This window comes from Dendrobium catenatum, unplaced genomic scaffold (assembly GCF_001605985.2).
Source record: "Dendrobium catenatum unplaced genomic scaffold, ASM160598v2 original_scaffold_61322, whole genome shotgun sequence".
Classification (NCBI taxonomy): Eukaryota; Viridiplantae; Streptophyta; class Magnoliopsida; order Asparagales; family Orchidaceae; genus Dendrobium; species Dendrobium catenatum.
This window is the reverse complement of record NW_021379772.1, coordinates 1,364,394-1,381,997: the sequence shown is the minus strand read 5'-3', so window position 1 is coordinate 1,381,997 and position 17,604 is coordinate 1,364,394. Positions and strand designations below refer to the sequence as shown.

Below are 17,604 nucleotides of genomic sequence, written 5' to 3'. Positions count from 1 at the left end.
AACCAAACATAAAATTATGAACAAAATAACTCAAAATACTAAGCAAATGACTTTGGGCTCAAATCTCTATAAAATGCAAAAAAATACTATTTGGATCCTTCTCTCAATTGCCGCCAACCTTGACTGGCCTCTTCACCAACTACATTGCAAAAATGCATTCTTAAATAGTCACTTGAATAAAGAAGTCTACATATTAACCTCTTCTAAGAATCAGAGACAAGACAAATCAATTATAGAAATTGAAAAAAAAAACTATTTGCGTGCTTAAATAGTCACCTAGAGAATGGTTCAAAAGATTCATCAATGTTGTATCAATAAGAATTTAAATAGGCTCATTTTGATCACATGTCATTTCATAAAAACAAGGATGTTAAATCAACCCTGCTACTTGTGTATGATTATGATATTATTATAATAATGGATCATGATTTGGAAATAAGTATCATAAAGAAGATGTTACTTAAGAAGTTTGAAATAAAAAAACCTTAGCCCTCGTAGTTACTTTCCAAAAATGAAAATTAAAAACAAATCTAGAACTATCATTTTTCAAATAAAATATGTTCTAAATCTCTTAAAAGAAACATGTTTGACTGGAAACAAACAAATTGACAATCCAACTGATCCTAACATGAAATTAAGTGACCTTAGCACTGGTACTTCAATAGATAAAGAAACATATCAAAGCTTAGTTGGGAAACCCATCAATTTATCTCACATTAGAACTCACATCGCCTTTGTTGTTGGAATGGTAAGTCAGTTCATGCATGTACTACATGAAGAACGCATGAACATTGTCATCAGAACACTCAATTACTTAAAAAGGAACCTAAGGCTATTCTTAGATAAGATAAATCTCGAATAATAGAAGCCTATAGTGATGTTGATTGAGCAAATTATATGCTTTACAGGATATCTATAGCAGGATATTATACTTATGTATAAGGTAATCTTGTGACATAGAAAAGTTCTAAAAAAAATGTTGTGGCAAATAGTATAAAAGATGAACTTATATCCTTGGCTAATGAGATTAGTAAATCAACCTAGTTTAAGCTACACTGGGAAGAACTTCAAGTAATTATCAAACCCAAAAATCTTATAATGTGACAATAAAGTTACTATTAGTATAGCGCACAACCCTGTCATCATGATCAAACTAAACATGCAGAAGCGAACAGTACATCATTAGATTATAGTGGCTACCTGATGGGGACATCAAATCATGGAGAGTCTATCAGAGACATGGCCGTCGATCTACGGCCACGATCGAGTCATTGTATTTTTGAGTTGTTTTATGTATTTTCTTATTTATGATGTCATATTGTATTTGTTTTATTAGTTTCCCGTTGTACCCTTTTATTAACGGATGCAGTATGTAAGCCCTAGGGGCATTGTCGCCCTTTTTATTTTTGTGAGTCTTTGTACAAGGCTATTTATAGCCCTAGTGTTCTTCTTTTGAAGCTAATGAATGATTGATTGAAAACTTTGCTTCTCTTTGTTTGAATTCTCATGAGAGCTTGAGAGATTGGAGTGAGATCCCTAAGAGAGGGAGAATTGTGCAACACCCACGAACCCCACCAACCTAGATGAGTCGGGTTCGTGGTTTTACCTTCTATCTCTTTCCTTCCTCCTCCCCCTACCACCACCGGCCTTATCTCCCCCCCCCCATCACCTTTGTCCAAACTTTCACCACCACCAAACCCCTTCTTCACCCCTACCAAACTCTCCAAGCCACCTCCACCTCGCCGCAGACACCCTTACCCGAACCCCAAGCAAGCCGCCAGCCCCTAGCCCCTTGCCCTCTCTTGGATTTATTTCCTATTCTAGATTGCCAGAATTTGGGCATATTTTGAATTCAAATTCACCCGATTTGAAAATTAAAATCTTTCCTAAATTATAAATTATATTTTATGGAAGTTTCTAAATCCCTCCCCATTGGATTTTAATTTAATTTGGAATGAATTATTTCATTCCAAATCTAATTATCTAGTTTAAAGAAGCATTAAAGCCTCCTTAATTCCCTCCCTAGCTCATTAATGTCGCTGGCCCACTATAAGATTAAATTAGGAATTGTTTCCTAAAGCCCACCTCCCCACCTTGGAAACAATTCAAAATTCCCTCCACCTCCTTTGGGCCGAAATTCACAAGACCCCGCACCTCTTAAATACTTTCCAAAACCTTACAGCAAGTTTTGGAAACAATCCCCTCATCCCCTCTCTCCCTCTTGTCGCCGCCCCGATCATCTCTCCCTCCTCTTTAATTTTTCACAAATCAAGGGATTAATTAGAGCAATGTTTGGAGACTTTCCCTCATCCCAAACCAAAACCAAATTAAATCCTTCTCTCTCCAACCTTGGCCGGCCACCATACTTCATCATCTTCACTTCAAGTTTGGAGAAACTTCTTTCTCTTTAACAGAGTTTCAAGGTTGCTAGTTGTTGACCTCATTTTTCGCTCGAATACAGTCGAGCGCATTCGATCAATTCGACTAGACCTCGTCGAGCCTAATTCGAGTTCGATTCGATCCAAATTGGTTCAATTTGAGTTTAATTTTATTTAATCAAATTGATCGAGCCTAATTCCCTTTTAAATCGAGCCAATTTGAATCAAATCCATATCCAAACCTAACTCAAATCAGCCCAAATCAATCCGACTCTAGTCAAGTTAGATTTGATTTGAACTCTTGTTTAACCCAAGTCAGCTCAATTTAATCTCAATTTAAATCCAATCAGCTTTCCAAGTAATTTGAATCTCCACCCAAATCAAGAGGCGGTTCGATGGCTCTGATTCAGTCCAAGGCCCGATCCTGCGATTTCAGTGTTCTCAGTCGCGTGATACACTGCTTTTGGGGGGAAGGCAGTGGTTGAACATTGAAAAGCAGTATCGCAGAGCACAGTTCAGTGTTTTGAGGCAGGATCGAGACGATGAAACAACGGTAACATCTCCTTTGGTCCCTAGTACCCGACTTTTCCCTAGACTCGCCCTCTCGTTGGAGAGAAACCCAAGCCGACAACAGCCCCCCCCGGATGCCCTACCTCCGGCTCTTGTTTGGAAAACCACCGCTCCCCCTCTCACAGCCGGTCTCCCTCTCTCGGTCGCCCTCTCTTCCAAGGCCGAAGCCTCCCCGATCCTTCTATTCACCGACCCCAGCAAGGCCAAGCTTCACTTCCACCCTATCTCTCTCCAGATTCCCGAAATTTCCCTCTCCCTCTCTCATTTTCTTCTCTGTGTATGAGGAGTCCGAGCCTAGGCGGACCAAAGTCCCGCCTCCGCCTCTTTTGGTGCGAACAAGGGCTGAAGCCCAGCCTTCCTTGCCTCCGTCGACGATAGCCAAAGCCGTAATCAGGTGATCCCCATCCTCCTTCCGCCTCCTTTGGATCAGACTGGACCCGACGACCTAGGCACAGCCCTTCCGTCTCCAGCATTCGCAGACCCAGGCGGAACTCCTCTTGCCTCCTCTCTATTCGTGAGACACCCGACGCCTTCCGGGCTAGTCCCGATCTTCCTCCTGGACTCGACGAGTTCCCGAGCCAAAGTCTCCCTGTCCGGCGTTGAAGCTACTCTTGTACAGGTGATCCCTTTCTTTCATGGTTCTTGTCTTATTCTATATCTTCTTCTCCACTATTCTTTCCTACTCATTGTTCTCTTCTTCTTCTTCCCATCTCCTTCATCCCCATCCTTCTTCTGATTTCATTGCTAAAAAAAAATGTGCAAGGAAAATATTAGCATCTGAAACCTGCTCTTATCTAATTATGAAAATTTCTTTGATTAGTCTATGAGACTTATTTCTTCATGAAATCTATTCTCTGTTCACTTTACACATGCATATTGTATGCCGGTTGTGTGATGAAAGAACTCATCAAGACGATGTTATTAATGTTGAAATCTTATATGAAGATATCATCTGTGTCGAATTAGAATTCCCCCATTAATCTGGTCTAAGAGAGAAGTATGCAAGATTTGTAATGTATTACTCGAACTTACGGCAAGTAGAGAAAGAATGGGTGGTTGTTTAGAAAAAGGAGGAATAGCTCTTGAGTTCTTTGCAAAACTTGAGAGTGGCATTCTCTTTGGTTCCTTTTCCATAGGAATGCACGTGTATTCTTTTGTTGAAATGATCATTGTATGCATCATGAAAGTATTATGCAAATTATTTAGAAGATTCCACTGGAATAGGTGTGTAAATCAAACTCTCATGTTGGCTCGTTTTATGTAACCTTATAAATATTGCACAGTAAGTGTTTGACAAAATGTCTTTAAGAAAAAAAATTTGTGATGTTCAGATGGTTGCTTTCTTAATCAAGGGCTTTACGAATACATTTGAATGCGAAGTTTTTTTTTTTGGAGTGTGACACTATAAATGGATATTTGCATTGAGAATGAACAGTGGTTGGCTTATTCTCTTGTCGTAGTTCATGCCATGCAATTGAGATGCTCTCTAATACCCATTTCTATGGCTGACTTTACATGAAAGCAATTGTTCTTATGATCCCTTCGATTTCTTACCTGTAGATCCATTTGATATAAATCTGGATAATACTTTATTGGAGATGAATTTGGGCACTAAGATATCTGCAGCTATTGTAGAGTGGATTGAACTAACAATGATGATTGTATTGTGGAATATATTCTCATGATCAGACATTGTTTCACTTTATATATATATATATATATAAGCAAAAAAAGTCTGAGGGTCGCTTTTTCCGTGTTTCTTTTGATGTAAGATTGAGAGCCTCCAATATTACTTTCTAAGATATTAAGTGCCGAAAACTATTGAAAGATTCATATGCTAAAATTAAATTTTGTTTATTAGAGGGAAGTAAAGATTTAAGCCTTATGTTATATCTTCTCGTGGAAAGATTGGAGTTGCATTCATATACGATTCAGTAAACAAATTACTTCATGATCAGTTTTATGAATTCTCATGCATATGTTGTTTGCTTCAATGTCATCTTTTACATGATCCAGATAGAAGGTCCAATAGCTGTGTAGGAAAGTTTTTCTTGAATGATTGATTTTGTTTTTGAGCATGTGTGAAGTTGCAATAACCTATCTTTATTTTCTTAAATCCATTTTACACAAACTTTGAGTTGGAATAAGTACATGAGATAGAGATTCGGCATACACTTGTATATTACTAGTTGCTTCAATTCTTCTATGAGAGACACTTTGCTAAGACGATCTTATGCTTTCATTGTCTTTTATGAAATAGTTGGGAGAGAATTTAAAGGGTTTTGGTAATGAAAAACAGAATGTGGGTGAGTAATGGAAGCAATAATTCTCTCTTTCTCTTTACTTTAATATTTTCCTCTCCTATTATTATACTTGTTTACACCTTGATGAGAAATTGGAAAGGTATATGATGCGAAAGGTTCCAAATTTTCTAGGGAACAATGTTATATGCAGATTTTTACTATTTTAGTGTTCCAAACAGTTTTGAAAATAATGTTAAAATGCAGAATTTCACTATTTTTGGTTTCTAAGTTGATATTGGGAGTGAACTATGTGCAGAATTTCACTGGTTTGAGCTTCCGAATTGTTGTAGGGATGAGATACTTGCAGTTTTTTCATTGTTTTGAGCTTCTGAATTGTTGTAGGGATGAGATACGTGCAGTTTGTCACTGTCTTGAGCTTCCGGATTGTCGTTGGAAACATGTACATGCAGATTTTCTTTGTTTTCAGTTTCCGAACTGCTTTAGGAATGGATGAAGTGCATGTTTTTGATGTGTTTTATATCCCAAATTGTTGTGAGAATCAATTGGACGCTTTTTTCTATTTGTTTCATGTCCCAAACTGCTTTAAGAATGAGATATTGGCATCCAAAAGTTGTTATGCGCTTTGATTTGGAAAAGAACAATGGTGACTATTCGTAAGCCTTTTATAAAGTAATATTTAGGGAGGTGTTAGAGAACTTTCATGAGTTTCAAAGTTGGGTTTGCTTGCTTGTAGATTCAGATGCTATTTTGTTTTATGACAATCTCAATTGTTGAAAACGAATTGTTCGAATACGAGATGGTTTGGTTTATATTGAAATGTTTCTCAATCTTATTTTGGAATAGTTTGTGGCATTCTTAAGAGCATTTATATGTCTTCTCTATTAATGATGAACATTCTTAGTCGTTTTATGAAAGGTTTTTGGAAATGTTTATGAATGGTTTCATGGTTGAAAAGCTTTATGAAAGTTTTGTGAGTCGATTTGTGTCGAGAGGTTTTTGCGATGGACTTTTGTGAATGTGTTATGATGAAAGCTTTACAACGAGAGGTTTTATACAACTTTCTTGTTGGAGAGCTTTGTGTTTTTTTTTTAACCCCACTCCAAGTAAAACGAAAGGGCACTTGATTATGGGTTGTTGGGTAGGATTTTGTGTCAAAAGAAAAAGAAACCTTGGTGGATTTTCTCCTTGTAGAGTTTTGTTTAGTAGTTCATTTAGAAGTTCTTGCAGGTTATTTGGAGATCTATAATTTTGTGGTTAGACTTGTTTATTAGGATCCTTTAGTGTCTTTTCGGTATAAATAATGTTTTTCTCATTTAGGTTAGATTCCCTTAGTGTTTCTTTCTATAAGATAGATTTTGGAGTTTGAGATATTAGGGAGCTTCGTATTGGAGAGTCTGTAGCGTCTTTTTGGGAGTAAGATAGTCCTTACTTGTTTTGAGTTAGATTCCTTTAGTTTTAGTTTCTAAAAAAAGAGGTATAGAACTTTGGATAAGTCTAAAACAGAAAGAGTCTACCTTTAGGTTTAGTTTTAGAAGCTATTCCCTAGTTGCGTCTTGTGCTTGTGTAGTGTAGTTGTGGTAGAGGTCTTAACATATCAATGCCTCATTTGATCGTAGGAACAATTAAAGGGCATTGTTATGTGCTTAGGATACACTGTCTTTAAGAAGTGTGTCCAAAACAACAATGCCTACATCCCTTTTATTGTAATTTTCATATTTTCGATTATACTGATGCTATAGATTCTCCCAAGCTGCCTGTGGATGAAAACTCATACGAAAATCCTATAGAGGTTTGGTAGAAACAAAAACTCTTTTAATCCTACAACACTAGTAACATCCTGAAGAGACAAAAATATAAAAGACGGGAGGTCTTATAAACATAGACTTAGGATGGGATGATGCTCCAAGTAGCGGTAGAGACATCAAAACTAAACTAGTGACACGTCTTTCTTAGGGTTAGCCTTTCTTCTTAATCACTAATTAATCAACCAGACAATCTTAACCGACTCTTAAAATCTATTAAACATTAATTCTTAATCAAGTTATTATTAATGTTATAATTATTAAACTCCAAGCCTAAGACATAAATCTAAATCAAGTTTAAACAAATCTAATAATAAAACCCCGTAACCAATCTAAATTTTAAAGTGTAGACAAAATTAGGAGATTAAAATGATGAAACTAAATTTCTTAGGATAAAAGACTTCTAAAGATCAAACTTAGACTAACCTTTTAAATCAAATAAACAAATTCCCCTAAACATAATAATCAACTCCAAAGATGGATTATGGATGGACTACTCCGAGCTGCGGGCTAAGTCCTAAGGAGCCTTGGTTCTCGAGCCGGTGGCACAACGTCGACGAATGGATTCAATTGGAGTGGCGCAAAACTTTAAAAGATTAGTTTCTTTAACTGGCTTAAGTCAAAATCAGTTGATTAATAAATTACTTAATTACATTTTCTTTTAAGTTTACAACCAACAAAATAATCAATCAAATTGTAAAGAGAATACAATCTCTAAAAAATCAACTTAAATTATTAAGATTTAAACTCAATTAAAATTCTTTTTTTTTGCCTTTTAACAAATCAAAATACCAAGCAATTTCAACTAATCATGCTACATAGGACTATCCAAAGCTACATAAGACCTACATTACACTTAGACTTGTTTGATTTAGGACACGACCTTTAGCCCTAGTATGCTAAATATTGTCTTTCATTGTTCAGTATTGTACTACATGACCCATTTTCTATAAATGCAATTATTAAATTTCCTGTTAGCTATATTTAATTTCCGTGTTAGTTATGTATTTGTTATTTACCTGCATTTCTTTTCTAACAAATCTACGCTCATTTGTATATTCTCTCTTATCTTATATTGCGATACACGGAGCTTGATATCGGGAATTAAACGGAAGCAACTTGCTTTGGAACTTTTAATGGCCGCGCCATTAATCTGGACTTGCTTGCTTGGTGAGTTTTTTAAGTGGCAAGCGCCACAACTCAGGTATGAGCTCGGCAACTATGTAAAGCAATTTCTTTTAAATATATATCGGAACTGCTACACTCCACACACAACTTGTTAATAGGTATTCTAGCATGTGTAGGTAGCACCAAGGGTAGTTCACTAACGGAAGCTTTGGCCCTATAGGTTCAAAGCTTATGCCCCCTTCTGTGAGCCCTAGAGACCCAGTTAGTCATTTTTAGGCCTTAGAGTAGGCCACCTATTATGCCGGTTGCATCGTTGTTTTTCCCACAGAAGTGTGCATCGTTGTTTTTCTGCTAGGATTTTGGCCTTTCGGTTTTGGGATTATGATACCGCCTCCACCTTCGTTGAGCCTTTAGAGACCCTTGGGTCATTTAGGCCTGTAGAGTAGGCCACTATTTATGCCATTTGGGCATCGTTGTTTTCCCGACACGAGTGGGCATGCTATTGATATTTTCTGTGCGGGTAAATCTTGCCTGAAGGGATACCCTTAGGGTGTGTTTATTTTATTTTTTTTTTTTTCTGTACTCTATGGATTCATGGCATACTTCTGTACAGACACTTTTCTCCCACAATTGCACCTTACTTACATGCATGGCATGCAAGTGGACCTAAGGACATTCTTAAATTTATGCCATCTTTTCATGCATCACACAACGATAAGTTTATTCGTCTGCATATTTGTAGAGTCGTTGATAAGTTCTTGTTGAACTATTAATCCTGAATCCTTAGAGATAGACCCTCCCATCTTGCATACATTTAGACGGTTTGTTGCTTAGGATTGTACTGGCTTCCTTTGTCAGGCAAGAAAAGTCCAGGAACTGCCATGTAGTTAAGTCGTAGATGTTAGTGTGTTGTGTACAACACTACATCTTATAGATTCAGGGTCTAAAGGTGAGTGTACGAGTGTACCATATACACCTATTTTGGGTGGGTAAGCTCCCCATTCCTTTCGGAGGAAGCTATAAATCCTACCCATCCGCGTCACACAGATGACGCCACCTCCTTCCTTCTCTCGTGCATGTTTGAGTGCAGTGTCTTCTCTCTTTTTCTCTAGTTTTCTCTTTCTCGGACCGTCCGGATGTTGACTGAACCACGTGTGATTGATCGAGCCAATTTGGGACCTTCTTCCCTTTGATTAGGAGAGCCTAAAGATTCCTTTGTACTAAACCCATTCGAGGAGATAATTTAACATCCTTAATCGAGAGTTTTCCTAAGTCAAGGCTTAGGATGTAATTAACTACGGGGGCTTGCGCCCGTAGGAAACCGATCCCCACAATCAAATAAACCCTATTCGATGCTGAGGTATCGAATGGGGGAAATCTCGTGAACTTTTGGGTTATAGATATTATTATTCATTGAGGTTGGTAGGTGAAAGCCGCTATCCTCCATGGCTAATCGTATCTATAACTCCATCTGCTCTTCCATCGGTCTGCTTGTGTCGATCGTAAAGGTCTACGACCACTTTATCCTACGGGATAGTGTGATCGTACTCTTTGCATTCGAACCACACGAGCGGAACCCTTTCGGAGACCCACACTAGTGATCTTCGGAAGCGACCATCATCTAGCATTCATGAATAGTCGATCCAGATCTTGATTACGGCCTCGCCTACGACGAGCAAGAATTTGTTTGCACCTTGCACTCGACCTTATTCGACGTCAACCTGCGTATCAACCACACTGTAGAAGAGTATGTAGAGCGCATCCTGGACACTCTGGTCGAGGCTATTGAATAGCAACTTAGGACCGTACAATGGAGAATTACATCCGAACCTTGACGAAGGTCTTCCAATCTCCCTCCTCTTGTATTTCCTTAGTCTAACCCACTTTCTTTTGATTTGATTTAATTCAGAAAGAGCAGTTGGTATGTATATCTAATTTCAAATATGGACTTCACCAACCCCAGGTGGAACTTGTGTAGAACCATTGAACAGGGTTATGACATTATCTTGGAGTTACAAATGTTACATAGCATTTATATTCATCCATTTATATTTTAGTATATGTTAATGAGCTCATGGTCAGACCAAAGGAAAGGTTGCGTGATATCTATTAAATATTAGATGACTAAAAATAGATTAACATATTTAGAACATACGCAACAAAGGGTAAAAAATGCGCCCAATAAACAAGTTGATAAAATAGCATTATTGGATTAAAAAGAAAAAAAGGTAACAAAGAGTATACGGATACAAGTTTCTTAAAATTAGTTGCGCAGAATAAATTTAACAGCTCAAACAACGAGAAAGAATAAAAAATAAAATTCATTGGGACGAGGCCAAAGATGATGTTGTTGTTGTTGGTCCTTTCTAGGGATGATGGTTCTTAGATTTTTTTTTTGAGTTTTGACCCTCTGTTTAAAATGTGAGGAGGCCAGCCTTATGCCCACGTATCAAAGGAGTAGCATTTACTCCATTCTTAATGGAAACCTAGATTCAAAATAAAATCAAAATTCTGATAAGAGCAAACAAATAAAGGAGGACATGTGTGCATTAACATTCACACCCCCAAGATGTTATGGTCAACTTTATGAATTAATCCTTTTTCAATTCTGTAAGAGACAACAAGATGTGGTGCTTATTCCGGTTTAACTAACTTTGCTCGAGCAACTTTAAAAATGTCAACTTTGACCTACCCATTCACCTTTCTGAAACTTTCAAATGGCTCTGGAGCCTCATTTGCCACATGTTCTTTGCTCTCAATATTAAGCGACCAACCCATCTCAATATATTTCAATTTTCAACAAGCTTAAGAAATCTAATTCTAATTCCATATGTTAACATCTAAATATCAATGTACTCAAATGTTAATCAACAAAGAATGACATTTAAATCACGGAAAAATAACAAATATAAGATGCATGACTAATCTGAAAAGGTATTTCAGGGCATTCATAGGCATACTACGATAAGGTCATGCCAATCATGGTTGTTACTGAACACACTTAACCCAAATGTACACTAGAAAGGAAAATAGTCGACAGTTAAACAAGTTGAAATAGGAATCAGAAATCGTGAAAAGGATTTAGCAACAGCAATAATCATTTCAAAACATTGAACGTATTTTAGATGAAATCATAATCATGAAATAACAGCAACGATCTTGTGAAACTAAGATTATTAACATCTCAAAAAATGTCATTCATGCATGAGAGAAAAAGCAGAAATATTCTACGAACCTTGGCTACACCTTCAATTTGATCCAGCAGAGATAATATGTGACGAAGTGTAAGAGACCGATACCACATTTGACGCAATTGCTTATTGTGAGAGCTTAGCCGTTTCTTTGCTTCCGCCATGTCAACTTTCAATATGGAAATACTTTCTGCAGATTCACTAAATAGCCGCAAGATCTGTACAGGCAATACATGCAATAACATCAGTAACATTACTTATAAAATGGTCAATAATGACCTCATTAAACATATTGTAACTGACAACAAATCAAGCCATGGAAAGATGCTAAAATGAAGAGGAATGCATTAGCAACAAGGAAACATGGTACAAAACATAACAAGAAGTATAGGGCCCGTGAAAGACTAACTTGGGAGTAGTTCTGAATTGCTTTATTGAAACCATGATGATAAGAGTGAACAACTTCATCCACAACATCCTCAATAAGGTCACTTTGTTCCTTCAAGAATTGAACTTCACCTTCACGATCCCTCGACGTTAAGATATGGACCACATGAGGCAATGAGTCGAAGCGTGCAGCGGCCCAACTTTCATCTATTCTAGAGAGTCCTTCTCTCAAGTACTGCAAAGAGAACATAACATCATAAAACAATGCAATAATAATAATAACAAAAGGGATTCTACCAAAACACTTTCAAAATACCGTATTAAACATTCATATTCAACTTCAAGTGGAGATGATACAAGATTAAAGACAATGAAAATGTGATTAAGAGATAAAACAATGCAGGTAACATTCTTTCATAAAAGTCAAAGAGCATCCAATTTAAGCTACAGCTACAAGAGAACATCGGAAAATTTAATTAAAGACCAAAGAATATCATATTTTAGAAAAACTACATGAACAAGGATTACAGTTCCTAACCTAACCTAATAAGGATTTACCTTTAAATCCAGACGTGTAAACTTTTAAATAATAACATGAAAAGACTAGATACGGGGCGGTCACTGTAGAATTAGTTAAACGAAAATAGGAATCCAAGCAAAACTGAAAGAAATTACAAATGCTATCACATGGATGAGTTTGCATCCTAGATTCAAAAATGGCAAAAGAATTTGGCAATAAAAGATCAAGAGAAGGCCAAAATTAGCATGATAAATTTCTATATAATAAAAAGTTCACATGGAAATACATCATGCATTCAATTATGAAGCTTCAGCAACCAAAGCCTAAGCAAAAAATGATGGAAGGCAATATAAGAAAACTATAGAATAAAACTCTTGAAATAGAGAAACAACAATTTAAAAAGACATAGAAATGTTAATATTTCTTATATGAAAAGCTAAACAGCAGCTCATTATGATTTGCACATTTGGGAAAACAATCATTTAGGGATACATTCCAAGGACATCAGCAAATATTGCTCAAAATAAAGAAGAAAAAGCTCATGATGGGTAGAAATCATTGACAAACTTTTTTTAGTAGCAAACCAATATTCTGGACATACACTTAAAAGGAACCTTTGATGCAATCAAATTAACGAATACAACTTACAATTTCCTCACTGAATTCCAGCCAACCAAATGTCATATTATTAATCAAATAACAGCAGCGAAAAATATCACCATTGCATTATTAAAATCAAAGCAAAGGAAAAAAAAAAGAGGGTATTAAACTGAAGTTCCTTACAGCCTTATCAGCAGGAATAGGCAGGCCATCAAAGATCCCTCCTTTAGTATGGTGGAAGCTCATTGAGTTTTTCTACCTGAAACCTGCACATAACACAATTCATCAAAGACCAGCAAAATCTTCACTCAAAACTTGGGCCGCACAAGAGTAAGAAACCAACAAACACACGGTAGTAACTTGTTCACAGAAACAATGTAGAGAGTTCATAACATAAATGTTTTGAGACCCAGTTCAGCAAACTTTTAAAAAAAAAACACTTATCTGAATAACTTTTGATCATGGTCACAGAGTAGTAGTCGGGAAATGCAAGTGAAAACCGCAAAAATAGTAAACGGAAGGTAAACAAATTAGGAAGTCAGTTGATCCAAACTACCACTTTATCAATCTAGGGATCAAGTGAATTTATATACAAAATTTTACATATCATGAGATTTTGGAGATTAGCTGGTTGAAATGAAACTTTGTGCACATAAGACAAAAGAGTAGTAGACAGTGATAACAGAAAGGAGATAGGATTCAATTAATTATGAGATCCCAAAAATGAAAGAGATGAGTAGAAGATAGGAGATAGGAGAAAATTGATCATGAGATCCCAAAAATGAAACAGCAGCCAGTCAAAATACTGAACTGTCATAATTGATTTAACAAGCCAAAATCAAAGCACTTAGGGAATTAATGTACATAGTTAATTGATGAACGTAAGGGAATTTGATTTCAACATCATTCTAAATACAAGCGAAGGTAAAGTGATTTTGGCAAGAGAATAAACTTTCAAATTGTCATTTGCTTCAATTGATATTACCTATGAACATTTTGGTGTTATTTAGTCATTTTAATCTATTTTATTAAGATGCTAGTGTTACTATATGTGAATAATATCTATTAAAAATTGTGAGTAGGATTTAAAGTTCTTACATTTAAACAAGTCTTTTTCTAAATTGCTATTATTAGGTTTATTATAATATATAATTTCCAATGCCCCTGTGTTTAAATGACCCTCTTGGTATGTTTGTCATGCTGCCTCAAAAACGTTCTTGCTATCACGCAAAAAATAATAATAATAAAATTTGCTTGGAGACAAGTAAATGAATTAGGAATGAAAAAATGATAACCATAGTCCAACAAGATAAAAATCACTACCAAATCTTTGAAGCTTTTTGGGGGATTATTTAGCTAGAGAATTAAGAATACGTGCATGTCAAAATGCCAAGTAAAGTAAATGCAGAATATTTGAAATAAATAGTTGTTTGGTTGTCAGTGAACTAAATGCAAAGAAACTGTTTTCTTTTCTGTTTGATTTGTTGTAAAGTACAGAGTGTGATGCTTCCCTAAAATGCAGTGCTAAGATTACATCCTCGGCATCCTATATAAATTTTATAGTTATAGACTATTTTTTCTAAATAATTTTGATCTCTTCTCAATTTTGTGTTGCCCCAATACTCATCCAAATCAGACAATCATTTTTTACTACCTTGCAATTGCTCAGCCATCTTAAGTGCATAGGTAATCCAACAAAATGTTAATTAAAACAAGAATTTATAGTGTTTAAAGCTATATATTTTGTCATCACGCATCATAAGTTTGGGAAATAAACACGAAAGCAAAGTTCAGTCCTGAATTGCAATTTAAACCACCTCATCGCCTTCAGGGGGGTGTTTGGTATCGGATTTGTCTTTACTTTTAAGTAGGATTTAACCTAAATCCAGCCAAACGCGTTTTCGCGCTCTTCTAAATCCGGCGACTCCCTAAATCCTGGATTTACGGAGGTAAATCCTAATCCCATCCTTTCCCGGATTTAACTAGATTTACGGGATTTGGCCGGAGAAGAGCGCGAAAGGGAGAAAGTTACCTTCAAAGCCAGCGAGCTCCCGTTGTTGCATCCGATCAAAATGTCGTAACTTCCGATCCGACAGGAAGGGAAAGTCGTCGAAGGAGCGCAGTCGAACAGCCACGAAGAACGAAAGAGCCGAAGAAGCGACGCGTGCAATCTCAACACTACAAAACAACGAAGCCGAACAGCAACTACGAAAAGAGAAGATGAAAGGAAAACCTAGACGCCTCTAAGCTATTATTGATTAACTTAATTAATATAATTTAAAATATTAATAATTAAATAATTAATAGTATAATTAGTGCATAAATTAATTATCTAATTTAACTTAATTAAATAATTTGTAATATAATTAGTAATTAAATATTAATATAATTAGTTTAATTAATATAAATTAAAATATATACTATTGAATATATAATTAATAGTGTAAATAATAATTAATGAGTAATTTGAACTTAATAATCTTGATAATCATATAATTTAAATCTCTAACTATCATAAATCCTGAAATATATTCATAAATATCTTCTCAAGATTTAACAGAATTTAATATTTATCATACCAAACACTCTTCAGAAATTATGAGTCTCAGGATTTACTAAATTCGAATTTATAAGATTTATCAAATTCCACTAAAGTTGAATTCAATCTGATATCAAACACCCCCTCAATAAAAAAAATGAAATGCCATTCATATTAAAGCATAAATTTCACATCACTAGCATAGAAAGGAGGTTTAAAAACATAAATTGCAAAATAAAACAAAACAAAACTTGATAGTGGGCAGAATAGGTAGGCAACAAGAGGATGGAAGACGGCGCTCAATGAGACGAAGAGGGTAGGGAAGGCGGAGATTAGGGCGACGATGGGGACTGCAACAGCGACAGGAGGCTAGTAGGTCGACTACAAGGACGCCAGCAGAGATTAAGGCTTCGACAGGAGGGTTAGATACGGCGGCGTGATGCTTCGACGGGATTGTGAAGAGGTATCTGACAGCTGTGGAAGCGGAATGGCGAGAAAAGGATGGGGTCAGAGAGAGGTGCGTGATAGCTAGATTCACACAGCAGCCGCGAGTTGGTTTCTGGTCAATATCGGAAGCAGCAAGCAAGCTTCAGTGCGGAGAGATTAGGTTAAGGGAAGAGAGAGAGAGAGAGTAGATTTGCAGCATGGGACCTCGATCACAATGGAAGAGGACATCGCATAAGCAAGTGTTCGGATCGAGAAATTATTATGTGTGGAATCCGGTCACAGAGGTGTGTTCGGTTGCCAATAAAAACATTACGCGTGGCGTGCTTACATGGAAAGTTAGGATCCAACCCGTTTGTCTTTTCAGACCAACTGCAGAGATACACCCGCCCGCCCATCCCGAATTAAGAGTAAACAGATGAAAAAGGCGAAAAATTTTCACATTTTCACATTTCGGCCATTCTCTCCAATTCTCCCGAGGCTCCTGCAAAAAAGTTTTCTAAAAAAAAAACGGCAATCTCTTCTGCTCAAATGGAGGAGGGAAAGGATTCACCTGCAAAGAAAAATATACGTTAATGCTTACATTGAGATAAAATGTACTACGTATTTCTTTGGTATTCAATACGTATTTGCTGAAGAAACCAAAATAAAAAATAAAATCATTCCGAGAACGATAAAAGATTATATTTATCTCACTATTTACGTTCTTTCTGCATATTTTATTTGTATATAATGTGTATATTATGCATATATTTTGCTTATTTTTTGTGTATATGTTGAAGACAAACCCTAACATTTTATAATAAATACTTTGGATCTTTAAATCATAAAATAAACTTTCAATAAAGAAAAATGATTATAGTAAATAATTATTGATTTATGCTTATATTTTTTGTATTCTTTGCGTACCGTATGCATATATAATGCATGTACTTTGCGTATTTAATGCGTACAAAATGCATATAATCTGCATATGCTTGTGTATATATTGTGTTTTATATGCGTACTTAATCAGTATCACTTGCTTCTCTAAATTAATTTTAGTTTCTTAATTTACACAGATTTACGTCCGTGCTATATCTTATCGCGATTATGTTTCCACATTTAGAACAATCTATGATAATTTTTTCGAGATAATTCCTCTTGAAATTGAAAAAAAAATGAAGAACCTGAATATGTAACAATTTCTTTATTTTCCTGGATTTGAGCAAAACGCCCCACTGATCTACCAGCTGCTGACAATGTAGAATATTCAAAAGCAAAGTTTTATTATAGAGGGTCATATTATACCTTTCATAGCTAATGAAGTTGCCCTCTTTACTGGTCTTTCAAACAAAGGTGAAGATATTACCTGGCTGACCTTGCCCACTACAACCATCACTTCAAAGGATATAAAGTCTGAAATTCTTGAGTTGACTAGAGAAAGCGCCCCAAAGATTATGTTGAAAATATTTATTATATATTTATGTTCAAATTTATTTTTCCAACAAAACAACTTCAAAGTTTCTAGGTTGTTAAAAACAATATCAAATAATGTTGATGATTTTTCATCAATTAACTAGGCATGGTCAATTTGGGAATGCCTGGTTGAAGAATTTAATAATATGTCTTTGAAGATCTCCAAGAATAAGCCAGCAGGTTATGTCAATGGTTTTGTGTCTCTGCTAATTGTGAGTGCTAAAACAATTCTAATTTAACATTTAATTTGACTGAATGATTTGCTAAAATTTACTAAGAAGATTTCAATTTTATGCAGGTTTGATTCATAAAGCACACTTCCA

The 17,604-nt window shown here is 35.8% G+C and overlaps 1 protein-coding gene across 2 annotated transcripts in view; it reads right to left on the bottom strand.

The window, feature by feature from the left end:
• LOC110112942 (exocyst complex component SEC8) overlaps positions 1-15,077 on the bottom strand; it is a 120,754-nt gene extending 105,677 nt beyond the window's left edge. The window contains exons 1-4 of one of the 2 annotated variants that reach the window (XM_020845341.2): positions 14,873-15,077; positions 13,024-13,106; positions 11,743-11,955; positions 11,378-11,551 (exon numbers count right to left, since the gene is read on the bottom strand). In XM_020845341.2, the coding sequence (XP_020701000.1) occupies positions 11,378-11,551; positions 11,743-11,955; positions 13,024-13,086 (450 nt within the window). In that variant the 5' untranslated portion in view covers positions 13,087-13,106; positions 14,873-15,077. The remainder of the gene's footprint in view (positions 1-11,377; positions 11,552-11,742; positions 11,956-13,023; positions 13,107-14,872) is intronic. The other variant, XM_020845340.2, reaches the window with a different exon arrangement.
• Positions 15,078-17,604: the final 2,527 nt, after the last annotated feature.